At 37.7% G+C, this 21,318-nt stretch overlaps 1 protein-coding gene across 1 annotated transcript in view; it reads left to right on the forward strand.

Annotated features, from left to right (window-relative positions):
* Positions 1-7,532: 7,532 nt before the first annotated feature.
* The window catches only part of SPINK5 (serine peptidase inhibitor Kazal type 5), a 41,737-nt gene continuing 27,951 nt past the window's right edge, over positions 7,533-21,318 (forward strand). Inside the window, exons 1-4 of the mRNA XM_087707820.1 lie at positions 7,533-7,618; positions 9,604-9,629; positions 10,635-10,765; positions 15,828-15,891. Coding sequence (XP_087563946.1) covers positions 7,567-7,618; positions 9,604-9,629; positions 10,635-10,765; positions 15,828-15,891 — 273 coding nt within the window. The 5' untranslated portion in view covers positions 7,533-7,566. The remainder of the gene's footprint in view (positions 7,619-9,603; positions 9,630-10,634; positions 10,766-15,827; positions 15,892-21,318) is intronic.

Raw genomic sequence — 21,318 nt, forward strand, 5'->3', positions numbered from 1 at the left:
TTTAAAAGATGTTATAGAAGAGGACAAACTTTACAGTATGAGACTGAACTGATATGGAACTGTAAGATGACAAGCTGCAAGAATGATATGAAAAAGATGCTCATTGGACATACAAAAGAAATCAAATGATGTCTTAATAATTAAATCATCCTTTATTAAAAAAATCAATATTTAAAAACAAACCAAGAGAGTTGAGAGGGCTAATCTTCCCATAGGAATTTAGAAAAGGTTTTTTTTTAAACTGAAAAATTTTGTGAGCAGGAACAAAAAAAAATGAGAAGAACTAAAGTTTTAGGATATTATTTGAAGCCGTTAAAGATCAAGATTGTTGAAAATAAAAAAAAGAAACATAAATTTGATTTATTTGGTCAGGGTTTCTGTCTCTGGTAATTAATTGACTTTCACTGAAATTATGAGGTTTTAAAAATTTGTTTATAGATAAGAAATGGGATACTGGAAGAAGAAAGTTTTTGTTGTATTTTAGGAGCAGGTGATAAGTTACTGCTATAGTTAAATGATTTAATTTACTTATAACTATTATTGTTGGAAATAAATCTAAAAAATTAAACAAATTATACACACACACACAAAATAAGTGCACCGATAACAATGTACTTCTACACATACTTATTTAGTTATAAATCTCAAGCTTACACCTATGTAATTATATATACAATTTTAACTGAAAAGCAAATATTTAGATTAATGTACTTCTTTTTCAAGTGAATTGTTGATTTATTTGGAGGAGAAATGTATATTGCTAAGTCACTTACTAAATTAATTCAGGCTCAACATTCTGATTTAGAAAAAGATCTGTATTTTGATTTTGTTCATATTTTGCTCACCTTTTTATAATGAATTAAAGTTTGGAAAATAAAGTGAAATAATTATGGGGTTAAAATAACATGATGTTATACATGCACATACATGTACACAGAGAAAAGGGGGAGAGAGGGAGAGAGGGAGGGAGAGAGACAGAGACTTTTAATATTTGAATAAGAACCATTTGGAGTGGTTAAGACACTAGGTTAGAGACCAGGAGACCATGATATCTAGCCCTGCCTTAGGCATAAAGCCAGCTGAGTGACTTTCGGCCAGTAACTCTCTCTCAACTCTAAAAAGACAGGAATGGCAAATTACATCTGGAAAACCTTGCCAAGAAAGCTGCAGGGACTTGTCCAGGCAGCTACTAGGAATTTTTGTGCCTTGAAGGAACAAAAATTAAAATAAGATAAAATGTAAGTAGTTTGTGTTTGCAAGGAATTATAAAAGTAGCAATGTTTATTCTAAGACATTGGTAATGCAGTTCTTGCACAAACAGAGATTCCCTGTCAAGGAGGGAGTGTGAGAATCTGTGTGCCCAACACAAGAATTTGTTTTTAAATGTTACACACTGCAACTGGGGTGGTGATAGACAAGAGTTGCAGGTATTATGGGTGTGTGTGCCCACCCACCTGGACTTGCTCAATTGTGTACAACAGTAAGCAATCCGTGGACAGAGGCTCTAGACAGTTGCCGTCAAAATCTGGACATGTGGTTTGTGGAGACAGGATTACCTAGGGAGGTTCCAGGTCATAAAAATGGAAAATAGTTTCCAGGGCTTATGCAATACAAGACTACTGCATGCTTTAAAGAACTATATAATTCTTATCCATCAAAGATAGCTTGCATCTACTAAGCAAACATCTGAAGAGCAACAAAGGAAGGCTGATCCAATAATTAGTGGGAATGAAAGAAACTGGAGACTACATGCATTCAGTGTGAATTGGACACACCCTGAAACTATTTATGTCACCATTCCATACTTTTAAAAGGAAGATGAAATAAAATTGCCCTACAGCATAGTGCTACTATTATTAGTTTGTCACAGTATTTTTTTTTAAAGTTTGTATTTACAGAAGAAATTTAGCAATACCTACATTATTTCAACCAGATGTAACTCAGCAGTATGAATATGTGAATCAGTATAAATCCAGTCTATGTCAATCTTATGTTTAAGTATTATTCTCTTTTGATCAACTGTTTCAGTGAATCAGTTCTTAACAATAGTAGTTCAAAAACTCAACTTATTTTCATTCAGAGGTTGGATGTGTATGCATTCTTGTATGCCTTACTAAAAATCAAATTATCCTTTTTTATATAGAATATATAATAACAGGATTGGAAAGGACCTGTCATTAACATTATCAAAAATGTTAGTACATAATACTAGTATATCAATATATTATTAGCATTTTTCTTCCAAAGGTAGTCCATTAACATGGGATGTTCTTCAATTCAAATAAGTCTAATATGTTGTTGTACAACCAATTTGCAAATTTTGTAAGCTGAATTGCTCCAATTTATTGCATGTGTGCAAATACCATGATTTTAATATGCCTGTTTTGGTATTTACAAATCTTCCTCATTATATAAAGAAAAGATCTAGAAAGCTTAAACTGTCAGCCTTCATTACAGTATATAAAAAGTGTTTTAAACATTGATGCTGAACACTGTCTCTGCAGGATCAAGGAATCAAAAATGACACGAGGAGTTACTTCAGAATGGCTTCTGTATTGTTGCTTGCCTATAGACAGAGATCTTGCCAGACTAAACACTTATTTCTATAACTATTCAATTTATCATGTGAACGGTTGGGGGGGGGGGTTACCTTTGAGCTTTACCAAAGATTTCAAGCTATGTTTTCTCTTTGCTCCCTGGGAAAGAGCCCTTCCCTCCTGCAACTCTGGAGGGGTTTCCACCACAGTCTCCCCAATTATCAACACCAACTGGAACTGACCCCCGAGGAAGGAGGAGAACTAGCATAACAGAGTTTGCCTACCCTCAAGGATACTTTGATCAATGGTATCAAAGCAGTGGTGAAATTCATTTTTTTTATACTCCCGGTTCTATGGGCATGGCTTGGTGGGCATGGCAGGGGAAGGGTACTGCAAAATCTCCATTCCCACCCCACTCTGGAGCCATCCAGAGGTAGTATTTGCCAGTTCTCCAAACTACTCAAAATTTCTGCTACCAATTCTCCAGAACTGGTCAGAACTTGCTGAATTTCACCTCTATATCAAAGGTTTCTGACGGTCAAGAAGAGCAAGGATGGATGTACAACCCCCATCTCTTTCTGGCCCGAGGAAAGGTCAACCAAGACTGTGACCAATGCTGTCTCAGTCCTATAAATTGGTCTGAATCCTAACTGAAAGATAACCTGCTTCCTCCAGGGTCCTTTGAAGCTGCCATGCATTTACACATTATCTCTATAATCTTTAAGAAAGAAGGTTGGAGAATGGATGAAAACTCTCCATTACTTGGGTCACAAAATTTCTCTTTGTGGAAAGGGCAGACTACAACCTTGTTAAGAGTCCACAGGACTACCCTATCCTGCAAGAAAGAGTTAACCACTGTTCAGACAATCCTCTCCAGGGTCACCTTGACCTCAGTTCCTCTACACTAATTATTAAATAAGACAATAATAGTGATTTTAAAAAACCTGCCACCTCCACAGTGTTTTATATCAATTTCATCCTGGACATATAGGTGAAATCCTAATTAAGTATAGACAATTGGATATGTTTTTTTTTAATTAAATGGGTATTTTGGCTTTAATGTCAGTGTGTGTGTCTGTTCTCATTCATTGGAACTACAAGTTTCTAACACACTATATGGGATAGTTGAAATTTAACCAGCAAATAGTTCTCGAGTTATGACTGTAATAGAGCCTGCTCATTAGAGTCATAATTCATGATGGTCATAAATTGGGTCACCCAGGTGACCAGACCAATTTTATGATCTTTTTTTTTCCAGCAGTCATTAAGTGAGCATCACAGCTGTTAAGAGAACCCACGGATTGCTACAGGCTGATAGAAGTAAATGCTGGTTTTTGGTATAACTGTTTCAAAACATGGTTATGTGATGGTGGGATGGTGCAAATAGCTGTGAATGTGACTTGGTTGCTGACCAACCAAAGTGTGGTGAGGTGATTACATTTTATGGGAAGGGCAGCCATTGGAATTGAATCTTTGTCCTAAGTATCCCCTCATGTAGGTCTGTTGTAATTTTAAATGATTGCTAAACAACCAGCCATAAGTCAAGAACTACCTGTACTCCAATTATTTGAAAAAAATTGTCTAGACTTTCCCTCAAGAAGAAGGCTTGACAGTTTGCAATAATATAAGCAAGATAAAAACAAGCAGCTATGAAATTAGAATATAAATTTGCTCCTGGGGTGGAAGACAATGGTGGGGCTAAAGTAAATTATATCTTCTATCCAGTGGCCTATACAAATACAAGCTCAGTTTCATTATAACTGGAGCTATACCATAGATTTTACAAATAGAAGGAAGGACCAGACAGACTAGGATAAAGAACCGAACTTTCTAATTTTTAAACATTGTACAGCATGTGGGGAATTCTGGAGAGTTAAATTGAAAGAGGGAAGAAGCTAGTCTAAGAGGAAGTTGAATGGGTTTATATTCAATATTAAGTCATAGTATCCTTTCTCTGCCTACATATTAAAAGAAGCTAGTGGTAATGTTTTATTCAATAAGTAATAGCTAAATGCATGTTGTTGCTTATTTAATGAACATGCTCCTGCATACATAGGACACATTTGGATAGTGATGTCAGTTCGATGTTTACAGAGACTATGTTTGGGAAGCATTTTGAATGTGTACTATATTATTTTGTTATCAGGGTGACATCTATCTATATACTACTAAAACTCTTGGGTCTGATTATCTGTTTGAAATCTCCAATTGCACAAAAAGGTGCATCACTGGGCAACAACAATAGGCCAGGGTACTCCAAATGGGCTAACTTATACTGTAGGATGCATCCAAAATTTGAGGCCCATTACTCCTGTGGGATTGAAATTTGGAAAACCCGTGGCTGCTTCAGTACCACCACAATGATTTTTGAACACTGCTTTATAGAACCTGACAACATTGTATGCTGAGCAGGGTGGTATTTATTCAAAATAGTGAGGTAAGGCTAATATTAAGGTCTCAGAAGCACATGTTCTGTTATTTCTGGGTCCAGAGTCACAGGGAATTGTTGCTCTGGATAAGGAGTCCCCCTGTATTGGTTTTCGAGGACAGTGAAGGAGAGAACATAACATTATGCCAAAGAAAAGGCTTTTCAGTATTGTGAGGATATATAATCAAGGGACTATTCTCAAAGGAAGACAGTCTCTGTGATACCCTTACATTTTATCTCCACCTAGATAACATTTAGGGATGAATTATTAGAATCTGTGATAACATACTAAAATAGGCTGAGTAGAACATTCTAGAAATTTCATCAGGTTTTGAGAGAACTGAAGATGTAGACAAGCTATTCTTGTTTGAAAAACTTCTCTTTACATACTTGTGAAAATGTTCTGGGTGATTGGTAATTTATAACATAGCCTTTGCTAGTGAATTACATTAATTCCCTAAATAAGGATTGTGAATTAAGAATCATTGAAAGCTGTAGTTCAGTCATCTCTGAAAGGCCACAGATTCCCAGCACCTTTCTTTAAAGAAAATTAAATTTCTTGTATCCCCAACAGAATTTGTATGTGGTAGAAAAAGAACAATGTTTGAATAATTTTTCTAATTTAAACTCCTTTTTTCTAATTGTGTGGAGCAAATACACAATTTTATTTAACTAAACAAGGGTTATTGAAGTTGCGTATAAGCTTAAAAACAAATGTATTTTAATATTATTTTATGATTAATTGTAACAGGACACATGACCTTATGTGTGAGTCAGATAGAGGAGAAGAAAAGCTACTCTAATGGGTAATTATATGATTCCAGAAAAATGCAAATATACAACTACTGTGCAAACTCAGGAAAAGGTGTGGATTTTAAAGGAATCACTGATGAAATGAATGTGTCCACACTCCTTTTCCCATTTCAGGTCCAAATGGTCACAAACCTCTAGTTTGGAGCATGACCAAAACCAGTTTCAATCAGTCAGTCAGTCACTCAGTCAATCAATCAATCTGTCATTCTATATTCACACACTATAGAGTTAGAATAGAACAAACTGATTACTGAACAAAATGGATTGTCTCAAAGTCGCATACGGAATCTTGTTATTGTTTGGTCAGCTCCTAAAATGGCTTCTTTTGGGAAAGAGGGGAGGCGGGAATTTCTGCAGTGTTCAGTTGCTTGGTGTTTTTTTCATGATTTTCACTAGTAACTTTATAAAACTGAAAAGCTTCTAGATTAGAGGTCAATTCCTTATCAGGTATTTATCAGAAATCAATTTAAAAATTGCTTTAAACTTTCATTGAAAGGGACCTTGGAGTCCTAGTGGATGATCACTTAAACATGAGGCAGCAGTGTGTGGCAGCAGTCAAAAAGCTAATACAATTATTGGTTGTATAAACAGAGGCACCACATTATAAAAAAAGAAGTTGAGACTTTGGAAAAAGTGCAAAGAAGAGAAATTAAGATGATTAAGGGCCTAGAGACAAAAACATATGAAGAAAACTTGTAGGAATTGAATATGGCCAGTCTAGAGAAAAGAAGGATTGTCATGATAGCAGTATGCCTGTATTTGGAAGGGCTCCCACAAACAAGAGGGAGGTCAACTTATTTTCCAAAGCACCAGAAGGCAAGACAAGAAACAATGGATGGAAACTAATCAAAGAGAGAAGCAATCGGGAATTAAGGAGAAACTTCCTAATAGTCAGGACAATTACCCAGTGGAACAGCTTGCCTTCAGAAGTTGTAGGTACTTCATCACTGGAGCTTTTTAAAGAAAAGACTGTTCAACCATCTATCTGAAATGGTATAAGGTCTCCTGCTTGAGCAGGGAGTTGGACTACACTCCAAGATCCCTTCCAGCTCTATTAAGTATAAGTATAATCTTTATTGTCATTGTCCTTAAATACAATGAAATTATATTTATTAATTAATTAATTATTACATTGTACTTAATTAATTAAATACAATGAAGTTCTGATTGATTGATCTTGTATTAGATCACAGGTGTCAAACTCATGGTGTCACATTGCTGTCATGTTTCGCAATGTTTTTCCCATTCACGGAGCTGGGGTGGACGTAGCCTACACCTGAGGCATCTGGTCCATGGGCTGCCAGTTTGATACCCTTGTATTAGATTTAGAAGTTAAATTGCAAGATCCTTTGATATTGAAATGCAGCCTTCTGAAGCTAGCATTTATTACTCTGGTACATATTTCCTGTCTCTCTTCAATTATATTATTATAATTTTACAAAAACATCTTTGATTTGAATGTACCTCAGGTGAATATCACACAGTAGCATTATCTGCCAGAGATGAAAAATGTCACAACTTATTAGCAAATGTTTTGACAAATTCCAGGGTGTGCTTTCCTAGTCCTGTTGCATCCTGATGGATGTTCTGTTGACAGACTTATTAGAATTAAAATCAACTCTCATCCGACTGGTTTGCACAATTAATGAGGGTAGTTTTGAAGTTTATGTCAACAGGTGGGTGGAGAAACTGGCTTCCTACATGTATTAACATGATTAGGAGTTCTTCCTTGAGTTCTTGTTTGAGAACTCTCAAATCAAAGTGTCCTGAGCTTCTATTATCCTAACCATGAAGGCCATAGGTCTCTTTTTTATTCTGGCACTTTTCATCCAGTTTGAAGGTAAGTTTCATTTGTTGCTGCTAATACATATCTGTGTGATAGATGTATTGAGTATCTTGCTTTTGCATGTGGACCAGGTGCTTTATCATCTGTACTATAAAGATGTATCAAATTATTGCAGAAGGGGCTGGAAAAACAATAATCTGGTTTGACTCTACTCACACTATATTAACTTTTTTGGCAGGATTTATGATATGGATAAATGATCTTTTTATTCTTCATAAATATCATTTTTTGCAAAAGAAAAAGATGGTTTGTTATAGTTTATTATTTATTTATTTCCAGCAAACAATGGCCCTTAAATTAGAGCACACCCGTTGTGGTAAAAACTCAGCCACAACTGTTGTGGGATAATTTATTGTTGGTGCTATGTAACGGGGAAAAAAAGACTTCAAATTTCTTATCAGTGGATAGGTGGAATATGAAACATAAATTGTTTTTAACAGAATGCACAGAGGATGGGAAGAAAATTGGGCCATTCTGCTGAATTTCAGACACTTAGTCATGTACAGCATATTATAAAAAGCCATACCACAATTAAGACAGGTGAAATTGATATTTTTCCTGCATAAATATGTGGATTTTCAATATCAGAAAAACTGCTAAATCCAGCATTAAATTAGACTGGTCTAGAAGTATTTTTCCACCATTGGATATTTTTTTTAAAATCTCAATGCCTGTCATTGACACCTCATTTGCAATCATTATTAGCTGATGTCTTTGTCTTTGCAATAATGGGTGGAAAAACAGGGTGTCAGGTGCAACACTGAAAGTTCAATGGCTGGATTATTATCCTAGGATTTTATGTTGGGTTTTCTAGACCAGTGGATTTGCTTATGTTTGAAACTGAAGAGTTTCAGTTCTATGGTTCAGATTCAAACAATTTAGATTCTGAATTTGTGGTCTGTTCTCATGGTCTTTCCCAGTACCGAATTTAGATGAATTTCACTTGGGTTAATGGTTGTCTGTGGAAGTCTCTCTCTGTCATGGGAATATGTGGAATTAAAGCCGTCTCTTCCAACCAGCCAGAAAGTAATTATATTTGCTTATGACTTCTGATTAACTATCATGTCCTCAGCTGAAAATATCTTCCCAGTTACTCCAATCACAGATGGATAGTAATATTTTGGAGACAGCTCATCTTGAATACAGATGGGGCCATGCAGGAAATGGATTGGAGAACTTAATGAGGGGGAAAGTGGAAACAGTTCTCAATCAAGCTCTTTGCAAATGTTATTCAGAAGTTTAAGAATGTGAAATAAATTACCTAAACCAAGAGTTACCATAATCAAATAAAAAATGGTAATACAATCAGGTGTTTAGGACAATTCTTCCAAATTTAGATTAAGGTTGCTATCCATCTTGGGAGACCTTGGAGCCACTACTATATTACTAGAAAATGTAGAGGTAATGGAATTATTATTCTTGTTTTATGCAATTAGCCAGAAACACTTGGAAACAGTGGTGGGTTTTAATTTTTTTTACTACCAGTTTTGTGGGCATGGCTTGGTGGGCATAGCTTGGTGGGTGTGGCAGGGCAAGGATACTGTAAAATCCCCATTTCCTCCCCACTCCAGGAGAAGGTTATTGCAAAATCCCCATTCCCTCCCGATCAGCTGGGATGCAGGAGTCAGAGAATAGATGGGGTGAGGCTAGTCAGAGGTGGTATTTACCGGTTTTCCGACTACTCAAAATTTCCACTACCGGTTCTGGTCAGAAGCTGCTGAATACCACCTCTGCTTGGAATGGACTATCTCTTAGACCAGTCTGAGGCAGGCAGGACTATTTTTGAAGTCTGGATCTATTCCTGAAGATGTCTAAGGCTATCTCTATTTATCTCATATGCAACAAAGCTTAACAAGAACCAGATTGAAGAATATCAGATTTAACCGCCTATCATCTTTTAACATTGAGTAAAATTTAGTCATTTCTATGAAACCACACACAAAAAAAGATAAATAGATCTGTCTCTCTTTTTGTTGCAGATGTAACCAGTCAAGTTAAATACCAGGTTAGTTCTGATTTATCTGTTCTTGTCCTTTCAAGCATTGCTCATCTCTGTCCTTGCCCTGTGTTTCTTCAGAGTTTTTTTCATAGTCTATTTACATATATGGCATATTAAAGCCAGAGGTGCTCAGGACAAAACATATTTCATATCCCAAATTCCGTTTATCACGTCTAAGCAGAGTTGAGAAAACTTCAAAGTCATGTCAGTTACTGCAGGTAACAGTCAAAAGTAGGTCAAAATTAACATCTATGACATTGTGTACCAGGGCATATTGGTGTAACTTGGTGTAGAATTATAAGCAAAGCTAGCATGCCTTGAGAGGGGTAGTTCCTAGCATTTCCTAATGTCCCGTTCAACTCAATTAACTTATAAATTAATAGTTCTGCTAACAAAAACATACAGGAATGATGAAAAGTGGAGTTTTACAAATGGGAAATCCAATATATGAATCTTCACATTAAATTCCATAAATGGGGAGCATAATTTGCACAGGATGAATTAGACTTAGACGTAGAATATCTTTATTGTCACTTTATATGTAAACAAATCGGGATATGAAATTTCACTGCACACAGCTCTCAGAGGATCACCACCTGCAATATACACTACATAAACATGACAAAAAACTAAATACATAAATAAATACAATTATGCATATACCCATATACCCACATATATTATATAACACAGAGAAACAACACAGTCTAGTTCGGTTGTATAAATGTACATGGTGAGAAAAACAAATCTTGTGCATTTACTAGACGGATGTCATAGGGTACAAAGCTGATACATAATCTCGTAGTCTTGCTGGAAATACTTCAAAACCTCCTCCCAGAGGGGAGCAACAGAAACAGATCGTAAAGTGAGTTTGTGGGGGTCTATATTCTAGATAAAATAAAACACCATTGAGCTCCCCAAGTTAGAAGGATCACCAACACATGGTGGGAGATTCGCCATAGAAGTTCTTGAAGGAGGAAAGCTTCATTCAATACTCTTTTATCTCTGTAGGAGGGCATGTGCTGGCAATTCGAACAATTATTCATCAATGGGAATTTATACTGCAACAGAGACATTGACCCTATTTTTGGCCCTGATGGCAAGACCCATACCAATATGTGTGTCATGTGCCGAGAACTCTTGTAAGTATTTGAAATAAGTGATTGCTTCAGAGATGCTGATGCAGTGATGAAAGCAGTACACTGAATATTTTCTCTGCACCGTCTCCTCCTACTGAAAAACTATATTCTTAGTTTCTTCTGCTTAGCAGAAAGCCTTTCCTGAGGCAGACAAAGAAGCATACAGGTAGTCCTCAACTTACAACACTTCATTTATTGACCACCCAAAGTTACAAATGGCAGTGAAAAAAGCAACTTATGACCAAATTTCACAGTTACAACCTTTGCAGCATCCCTAGGGTCATGTGACAAAAATCCGGATGTTTTGCAACTGATTCATATTTATGACCTTTGCTGTGTCCCAGGATCATGCAATCACCTTTCGTGATTCTCTGACAAGCAGTCAACAGAGAAGCCATTTGCACTTAACAACTGGGATACTCATTTAGCATTTGCATTGATTCACTTAACAACTGTGGCTTGAAAAGTTGTAAAATGGGGCAAAATTAACTTAACAAATGTTTCACTTAGCAACAGCAGTTCTGAACTCAATTGTGGTCATACATCGAGGACTACCTGTATAAGTTTAGAACAGAAAGATCAGTTCTGGGTGACTTATAACATGTGGCCTATCAATATAATTAAAATATAATTTGGAGAAAAAATGGATTGGTATTAAATACAGAATGGATAAAGGAAAATATATAATGTGTGTGTGTGTGTATTTCATTTTTCATTTTCTGCTGCCTGAACGAGTAAATTAGGCAGCCGAGACAAATGACCCTGCACTGCAGCCTCCTTCCTTCACACGTTCACATGTTCAGGCAATTGGGGGGGGGGGTGTCTTTTTCACATGCCTTTGGGGAAAGAAAGAAGTCGTGTGAGAATGCCCCACCTCACTGCCCAAACGTGTGAATGAAGGAGGCTTCAGAATCATTTGTCCCTGGCTAGGCAACCTCCTTTTGTTCTCTGCTGCCCAAATGAGTGAATGAGGCAGACGGAGAACGAAAGGAGTTTGTGTAGCCGAGGTAAATGAGCCTGCATTACAGCGTCCTTCCTTCACAGTTCACACATTCAGGCAATGGGGGGGGGGCTTTCTCACACACCTTCAGAGAAAGAAAGAAGGCATGCGAGAAAGCCCCCCCTCTCAGAGGCAAGGCGATTGGTGAGCCAGCCAATCAGTGTGCGGTGGGCAGGGAAAGCATGGTGCAGATGGGCAGGGTGAGCAAGCGGTGACCGGACAGGTGGGGGAAGCAAGCGAGGGGGGGCAGGTGGGAGGGAGCATTCTGGTACCGTCCCACCGGATGAACGGGTTCTAAAAGATACGGTAAATTTGATGAACCCCTTCTGGCATACCGGTGCGAACCGGGAGCACCCACCCTGTGGTGTGTATGTATGTGTATATGTATATATGTATGTATATATGTATGAATGTATTTGTATATATATATATATGTCTATGTATGTGTGTGTGTGTGTATGTATATATATATATATATATATATATATATATATATATATATATATATATATATATATATATATATATATATATATATATATATATATATTTATTTAAAGTCACAACCCCTGGTATGCCCAAGTGTGGGAGGAAGGTCACACTTCCACTCTCTGTCATTAGGCTCGTCACAAGAGTCCATCCAGACAGAAACCCAATATTTTTACTGTTGCCTTTGTTATATTTGTGACTTTAAGTATATACCTCCCACCCTGGCTGGCTGATAAAAGGAGTCGTTCTCTGTAGCTCAAATGGTTAACTCCCTGCCTGGGAGGCAATAGAGCACAGGTTCGAATCCCAGTAAGGATATGGCTAGCTGATGAGAGCTAAATAGCTTGAAATAGATCTATACTAGTCTTCCTTTATTTATTTATCAGCACAAATAAAAACACACACACACACACACACACACACACACACACACACACACACACACACACACACACACACACACACACACACACATATATATATATATATATATATATATATATATATATATATATATATATATAAAATTATAATGCATTTTTCTTTATCCATTCTGTATTTAATGCCAATCCCTTTTTTTCTCCAAATTAGATTTTAATTATACTGATAGGCCACATGTTTATCTTTCCATATTCATTCAGATTGGGTAAATAAGAGCATAGCTATAATTGAGAAGAAGCTAGTAATTTCAGTATGTCAACAGATTTAAATTAAATTGCATATAAAAACCGCCTGTTCTTATAAAACATTATTAAATACATGGCAAAGGGATATTGCTTCAGCTTGATTAATAAGAAAAAAAAATAGCCTCTTCAAAAACTGATAAGTTACACATTTATTGAATCCAGACTTTAATATCCAAAGTAAAATGGTTTTGGACTCTTTTGACGTAATTCTCAACCAAAATTCCTAAAAAATAGTCGGCTATCACTTTAAAATAATATTCATATTTTTCACATGATGTTTATCCATACATCTATTTATATATGTTGCAATATTATTAAAAAAGAAACCGAAAAACCAGACGACCAAATCATGAGTTAATATACCTCACATTTCTTACATTACCCAGAAAGAAAGTCTACAATCCATACATTCTTTGTATGGATCTTATTCTAACTCAGAATAAGATCTTGGGTGTATTAGTTTCCATGTCAGTCTAAAGAGAGAAATGCAACATTTTTATAGACACATCTATTGATGTTCGATTATTGGATATTACAACTGTTGATTCAATAAGACATAATTGTCAGCACTTTCAACTTTACAAATAATTTAAAATTTCTGATAACAGTTTTGAAATCAATTTGATTTCAAAATCAATCTCCATTACTAATAATGCATCTCAGGCTTCCCAATTATAATATAGATAATTATGAGATTGAAAGCTACTGATGGTATTCTAATATGGTAGGACTACACTTGATTAAGTGAGAAAGACTTCAGTGAGGGGAGAAACTTTATATATGCAAAATCCAAAATATTCATCATTACCTATGTTAACATTTTTATTCCCCCTTTGCATATACAGCTGTCTGAAAAAGTCCTGCACGCTTTACAGTTTACGGTTAATAACATTTTTTGGATAGGCCATTGATTTTATGATATTTTATGCTAACTGCTATGCAAATATTGTTATATTTAAATAAATACTGGTGGTTTTTAAGTGAAAAGCATAGGCTTTTTGCAATTTAATGCTGTTTGGATGGGGATTGTGAATTTTCTTGCATGCTTACAATGCATGTTTACCATGACTATGAAAACAGATTAACTGATGCATACCTAGTGGCATACGTGTTGCAATTACTAAGGCCGATGCTAGTGTTTTGTTAACATTTTTATTGTTTGTGGCCCTGAAAAGGACCGTTTAGGTAACCAAACATGGTTACTAATATGAAAATGGCCAGCCCTTATTGCTTATCACCAGGCGGCATCACTTCAGCATAGTCTGTATAAGCCTTTGCACATGATCTTTGGTGACAATGTGGTGAAAAGCTGCAATAATGGATTCAATCAGCTCCTGCTTGGTCTTTGGCTGCTTCTTGCTTGTTTCGTAACCAATCTTGGCCCACAAGTTCTCAATTGGGTTCAAATACGGGCTCTGATCTGGCCAATCAAGGAGTCAAACTTCTTCATCCACTGCTAGATGGACTTGGCTCGATGACAAGGAGCGTTGTCATTCTGTAAGTAAAAGTCCTTCCCTACAAGTAGCTGAGATGAAGGAAGCATGGTCTTTTCCAGGAATTCAACATACTGCTTGGAATTCATGATTCCCTGCACGATTTGTATCCAACAAATACCAGAAACAGCGATACGGTCCCAGATCATCAAGTGCAGTGGATGCTTCCCAGATAGATTCAGGCAGTATATGGCCTAAATTCTTCAGCTGGAAATCTTCTGACATACTTATTGCACCAATTACCAGTCAAATAGAAATTGCTCTCATCACTGAAGATGACCTTGGCCCACTGTTTGTTGGTCCACTTGGCATATTTCTTGGCCAATGCACATTGACGAGAGTGGTGAGCGTCTGTGAATAAAGGTTTACTTCGAGCCCTACAGCCTTTGAGCCCTCTGGCAAGCAGTCTGCAATGCACTGTGCTTGTGCACACTTTTACATCACATGTTTCACCCCAAATTCTTGTAATCTGAGTGAATGAACTTCCTGTCAGCCATCGAAATGCGTTGCAGAGCCCAATCTTGCCGTTTTGTTGACTTTCTTGGTCTTCCAGAGCGGAGCCTGTCACAAACTGAACCAGTTATTTGTATTTTTCAACCACTCTGCTCACTATGGTGCAATGGCATTTCACTTTCTTGGCTATTTCTGTACAGGAGTAACCCTCTTCATGAAGCACAATGATGTGATGCCGCTGCTCAGTACTGGTGAAAGTAAAGGCCATCATCTTACCTGCAGGCAGAGCTAAATTAAATTCCTCGATGCTTTTTATGCCTATTTATAGTCAAAGAGTATGACAACATTGATTGGCTCCTAGATTTAGCCTCTGTGCATTTTGATTGGTCAGCCAAAGCTCGCTGCTCATTGGCTACTTTCGATCCTAACATTCTCGAAAATTCAAGTTGTGTTTGTTTTAGCACATAAGCTCAGTTGAAACCTTAAGAAGACTTTGGTTATATTAATAAAAATTATGCATCTCAATCCGACTACAGAAATTTTCATCAAAGTACTAATTTTGCGTGGTTTCTATGAGTGAAAAGTTGATTAAACATGTAAATATAGCTTAAAACTGAAAGCATGCAGGACTTTTCACACAGCTGTAAATATAGTACATTTTCATTCTTCCTTTTTGTCATCATGGAATTCAAGGTATTGGGAATTCTATATGAAGAAGCTCTTTTGGAAATAAAAAAATATACGGGGCTTAAATGCTACAGCTTATAAAGTTCATTTTATAAAATGAAAGGATCACGACCTTCTGATTTTTGACTACAATTCTCATCCCTGCCAATAGTTGGTAGCTGCCTTGCTGGACTACCAAGGAGAGACTGTGAGATGCTGCCTTACAGGGAGGTAGCAGTTTCATTCTCCATATATTTTTTTCCATCTCTTTATTACAGGAGAAAAAGAGGAATAGCTGGCAGTAATGGAAGTAGAGGGTCTGAAGATTCTTCTTCTGAAGTGGTATGAAGGGACTTGATAAATGTTGATTGTTACTAACGCACAAAATATACTAAATCTTAAGCATGCTACTCTGAACCAAAAACTTAACATAAACTCTGGGGGTTTTGCTGTTGAAATGAAAGCTTCAGACTTCTCTGAAACTTGAATTATACTCCGCCCTGATAGCGAACTCTGTTGTTTATAGTGAAAAGTACAAAACAATAGTAGATTGGCCATCTCCTTGACTAATGCTGCATCCTTCTTATCCGGAATATACATTATTTTACTTATTCAGCTACAATCAGTCTGGACTTGCTTCTTATTTTGTCATCAGAAGTGGCTGATGACCATTTATGCAGTACAGAACTCACTCTAAGGGCAATTGTATCCTGCAAACTAAGCTGCTTTTCTCGCATGCTTCTTCCAGCTATTTTTAAGCCAACTCCAGACATTCCAATACAGATCTAATGGTTTGGCTATTGGCCATGGTTGGGGCTCATTCTGGACCATGGACACCACAAGAATGGAATGGTGCCTGTTACTTTCTTGCAGCAAAGTTAAGCCTTAGTGGCTGATTTCTAATCTATCCTAGCCTGCCTTCTCCCTTGGGGTTTGTTCATTCATTTTGCAGCCCTGTGCCATTCTTTGCTTCCCCTGATATTTGCACACATGGCTGTTTTTGGCTCCTTTCCTATATAATCTCCTTTGATACTAAAGCTTTTAAAATATTATTATTATTTATATTTTCCCTCTTTTCACTAATGAGATTCAGGGCAGGTAACAAGAATTAAAACACAATATAAATACAATGCATATTTTTGTAAAAAAATCCTGACCAACTAACGCATAGCAACTTCTGAGCATGCCATCCACCACTAGCATGGGCTCTCTCCTGGATTCTATGCCTGAAGGAAAAAAGGCAGTTTTCAAGATTTCCCCAAAGGTGAGCAGAGTGAGCAAAGGTGTCAAGAGGACAGCTATGAAAAAGGTTCTGCTAAATGACAACCCTTAATAGATGAGACCCATAGCATGTTCCTCCAGCCTGATGTAGCCAAGCAGAAGCCATGGAACCGAGTAGAAAACATGGAATATAAGTGGTCCCCATGCCATGTGCCGAGGTGGTGCAGTGGTTAGAGTGCAGTACTGCAGAGCTGACTGTTATCTGCAGTTCAGCGGTTCAAATCTCACTGGCTCAAGGTTGACTCAGCCTTCCATCCTTCCGAGGTGGGTGAAATGAGGACCCGGATTGTTGTTGGGGGCAATATGCTGACTCTGTAAACCGCTTAGAGAGGGCTGAAAGCCCTATGAAGCGGTATATAAGTCTAACTGCTATTGCTTTGTAGATCTTTATAAGTAAATTGCACCTGGAAGCAAATGTGAGGCCAATGCTTGTAGAACAACGATGTCATATGGGCATAGTGAGACATGCCCATAGTTGCCTGATTGGACCAACCAAAGCTTCTGGATGTTCTTCAAGGGTACCTGATGTAGTGCACATTGTAATAATCCACACAGAAAGTGACCCAAGCATGAAGATGGTATTCTGACAATTGCAAAATTATTTTAAAAACAGCAACTAGCAGAGGACATAGCAGCCTAACAGTCCATGATGAAATGGTTGCTCAGAATTTCATAAAATATACCATAGGCTATTTCTTGGTAAGATAAATATGGGATAGACCATAGAACTACTGGATGGATTTGCAGTTGACTGATCAACCCTACCTAGCATGCGGTCCTCAATGGAATTCCATCTACATGGAGAGAAGCATGATACTTCAAGATTCCACCCAGTGTTCTTCAATCTCTTCATAAATGACCTAGATGAGGGGATTGAAGAGGCGCACATCAAATTTGCAAATGATACCAAACCAGGGGGAATTGCTAATAGTTTGATAGATAAAGTTTCAAGATTCAGAAGGCTCTTGAATTGAGCATTGAACCCTATCCAACAAGATGCAGTTCAAAGGCAAGAAAAGTAATGTCCTACACTTAGGCAAGAAAAAACAGATTCACAGGTACAGCATAGGCAGAACCTGATTTAAGATTAGTTCTTATGAGATGGATTAGGTGTCCTCATGGGTCACCACTTAAGTACAGATAGTCTTCAACCTATGGCGATAATGGAGCCTAGAATTTTCATTACAAGTTATGATAGTTGTAAGTTGAAGCACCCACATGACCTGACCCAATTTCATGATTTTTGGGGTGGTTGTTAACTAAACACCATAGTTGTTACGCAAATACCATGGTGATTAAATGAATCATTGTGTTCCTATGGACATTTTTGCCAGAAACTGGCAAACAGAAATGTTTGAAACTGGCAAACAGAAACTGGCAAAAATGTTGTAAATCATGATCACATAACTGTGGAATGCTGCAACTGTCCATAAAGGTTTTGGGAAGAGTCCATCATAACTTTGAATAGTCACTAAGTGACTGATTGTAAGTCAAGTACTAAGTGTGTAAATCAGCAGTGTGCTGCAGCTGCCAAAAAAGCCAATGCAGTCCTAGGCTGCATCAACAGAGTAGTATCAAGATTAAGGGAAGTGATAGTACTGCTCTATACCACATCTGGTATTCTGGTCACTACAATAAAAAAAGACAAAAGAGTATATTGAAGAGCAACAAAGATGATAAGCAGCCTGGAGACTAAATCCTACGAAGAAAGCTAAAGAAATTAGATATGCTTACGAAGAGAAGATTGAGGGGACACATGATAGCATATTTCCAATACTTGAGATGCTACCACAGGGAAGAGGGTGTCAATTTATTCTCTATAGCACCTGATGGTAGAACAAGAACAATGAGTAGAAGTCATCAGAAGGAGATCCAATCTGGAATTAAGGAGGAATTTCCTGACAGTGAGACCTTTTAAGCAATTGACTCCTGGAGTTGTGGGTGTTCCATTGTTAAAGTTTTCAAGAAAAGATTGGACACCATTTGTCTGAGATGGTATGAGGACTCCTTCCTTGGGCAAGGCATTGGACTAGACTTCCCTAGAAGTCCCTTCTAATGCCTATAACCAGCCTCTGGAGGCAGGGACATGCCAGGCTCTGCAGTTTATCAGAACTGATCAGAACCCAGGCAGAATTAAGTACTGAGGACCATCCTCTTTAAAAGAAGGCTTGAATCAAGGAACATTTCTTATGAATCAAAGCTGGAAAACATGGGCTTGGGATGCTTTTGCCATAGCCTGGGAATGGGATAAAGATGATGTCACATTTCAGCACTCTGGGCGAGCAGTCCTCACTGGTTATGAGGCAAGCAGAAAGCACATAACTGTCCTTAAAGAAATCTCTGTACACATTTTCCTGCTCCAGTTCAAAAATATGCTTGTCCACCCAACATCATCTTAAATGCTCTTATCTAATAAAAGCCAGAGGGCTTTTATTTTGGTGCATTCTAATCTCAGCAGTTTTTCAGCTACTTGGCAGAAGAAGGACCACCTTTGCAACTGAGCCAGTGCCTAGCATTAACTCTAATACTTTTAAACACTCTTTTAACCTATTGATAATACAATCTTTAAAAACTTTTGCATTGTAACCCAAATGTTGCTGGTATGAAACCCAGGAAGAACACCTTCTTTTTATATTACTGGGTTTCCCCCCCCCCCCCTGATTTTCCTCCTTTTCCATTTGCTTTATTGTTATCATTTTCCAAATACTGTAATTTCTCAATTTAACTGATTTGCCAGTCCCCTGTAATAAAAAATATTCATTCTCAGCTTTCAAATAATTTTCAAGTATCCTAGGGGGAGTTTGGGGCCTTGGGCAAAAGCTTGTAAAAATCTATATATTTCTTAGTATAGTTTGGTGTAATATAGTGTGTGTGCCTCCTATAGTATGGGGCACTTGCCCAATGAGAGAACCCAATGGCCTGCGGTCCAGACTGTGATGGTACCCTGTTTTCCCGAAAATAGACCTCCTCGGATAATAAGCCCAATTGGGCTTTTGAGCGCATGAGCCAAAATAAGCCCTCCCCTAAAATATTGCAAAACAGAAGCAGCCATGAGGTGACCATGCTTACCACCTCCTGCACCTCAAAAATAATAAGTGCTCCCCCAAAATAAGGTCAAGTGCTTATTTTTGGGGGGGGGGGTGTCAAAAGAAAATAAGACCCTGTCTTATTTTCACGGAAACATGGTATGTAGGAATTACCTTGGGAAACAGAGAGAAACGCTGCAGGCTAGACAAAGTTTGGACAAGTAGCAGCTGAGTCCCGCAGAAGGAATGAAGGCTTGCAACAATCTCAGAAGGAGCCCCCCCCCCCTAGTTTCTTAGATGTAAAAGCAAGGGGAGAAAGATGTACTTTCAGACTTTTCTGTTAATGTAAGCTAACAATAAAGGTAGAGCTAATACTCCTGGCTGGGCTTCTTGTCTGGGCTAGATCGCAAGGCTGTCAAAGAGTGAATCCTCTTAGTGGTGGTGGGATTCAAAATTTTTTACTACCTGTTCTGTGGGCATGGCTTGGTGGGTATAGCATGACTTGGTGGGCGTGGCTTGATGGGCGTGGCAGGGGAAGGATACTATAATATCTCCACTCCCTTCCCACTCCAGGGAAGGTTATTGCGAAATCCCCATTCCCTCCCGATCAGCTGGGACTCAGGAGGCAGAGAATAGATGGGGACGGGGTCAGTCAGAGGTGATATTTTCCAGTTCTCTGAACTGCTCAAACTATCCGCTACTGCTTCTCCAGAACTAGTCAGAACCTGCTGATTACCACCTCTGAACCCCCTGAAGGTTGCTGCCAGAGCACCGTGGTCCAGACAGATTTTCTTTAATTAGCTTAGCATCAAGTCATCATGAGCACAGGACAAAAGCTGTTGAAATATTAAATGCACATAAGCCTTATGCTTCATACTTCACTGACAATAGATCTTCGTGAATGAGATAGACAGTACTGGCATGGAACACAGCATAAGATAAACATCATATGGATGGATGAAAAACCTCTGTATTACATTATGAAACATGGCCTTTGTGGCACACAGTACATATTAAAAAATGCATATCTGAAGTTTATCCTTGCCAGAATTCTCGAAAGTATACTTTGAACAGTATGATTAAACACTACTGAAATGTACAAAAGTTCAAACACTGCTTTTCAGTTCCAAGCATAAATAACTGATAAGAATTATCTTGGTCACTAATCCACGTTAGACACAAAGCTGAACAAGATTCAGATCATCAGGAATTTTTGGGCATTGCCATATATTATTAAGCCAAAAGAAGAGATACGCTTCTCAACAACCCCAGCCAAAAGGTCCATTAATGAATGATTTGTTTCCTGGAAGAGCTACCCTTTCTGAAGCTTCACCTAAAGGGAATTATTTTAAAATAATCATTATACACTCTCATCCTTTTTTGGGGGGGTCATTTAGGGCTTAAATGCATTGGGGCTATAATTATATACTTTAATAAGCACGCTTTGAGTTTGTTTTGCCTT

Source organism: Thamnophis sirtalis, unplaced genomic scaffold (assembly GCF_051295495.1).
Source record: "Thamnophis sirtalis isolate CommonGarterSnake01/CBP01778 unplaced genomic scaffold, rThaSir2_p1.2 scaffold_3, whole genome shotgun sequence".
NCBI lineage: Eukaryota > Metazoa > Chordata > Lepidosauria > Squamata > Natricidae > Thamnophis > Thamnophis sirtalis.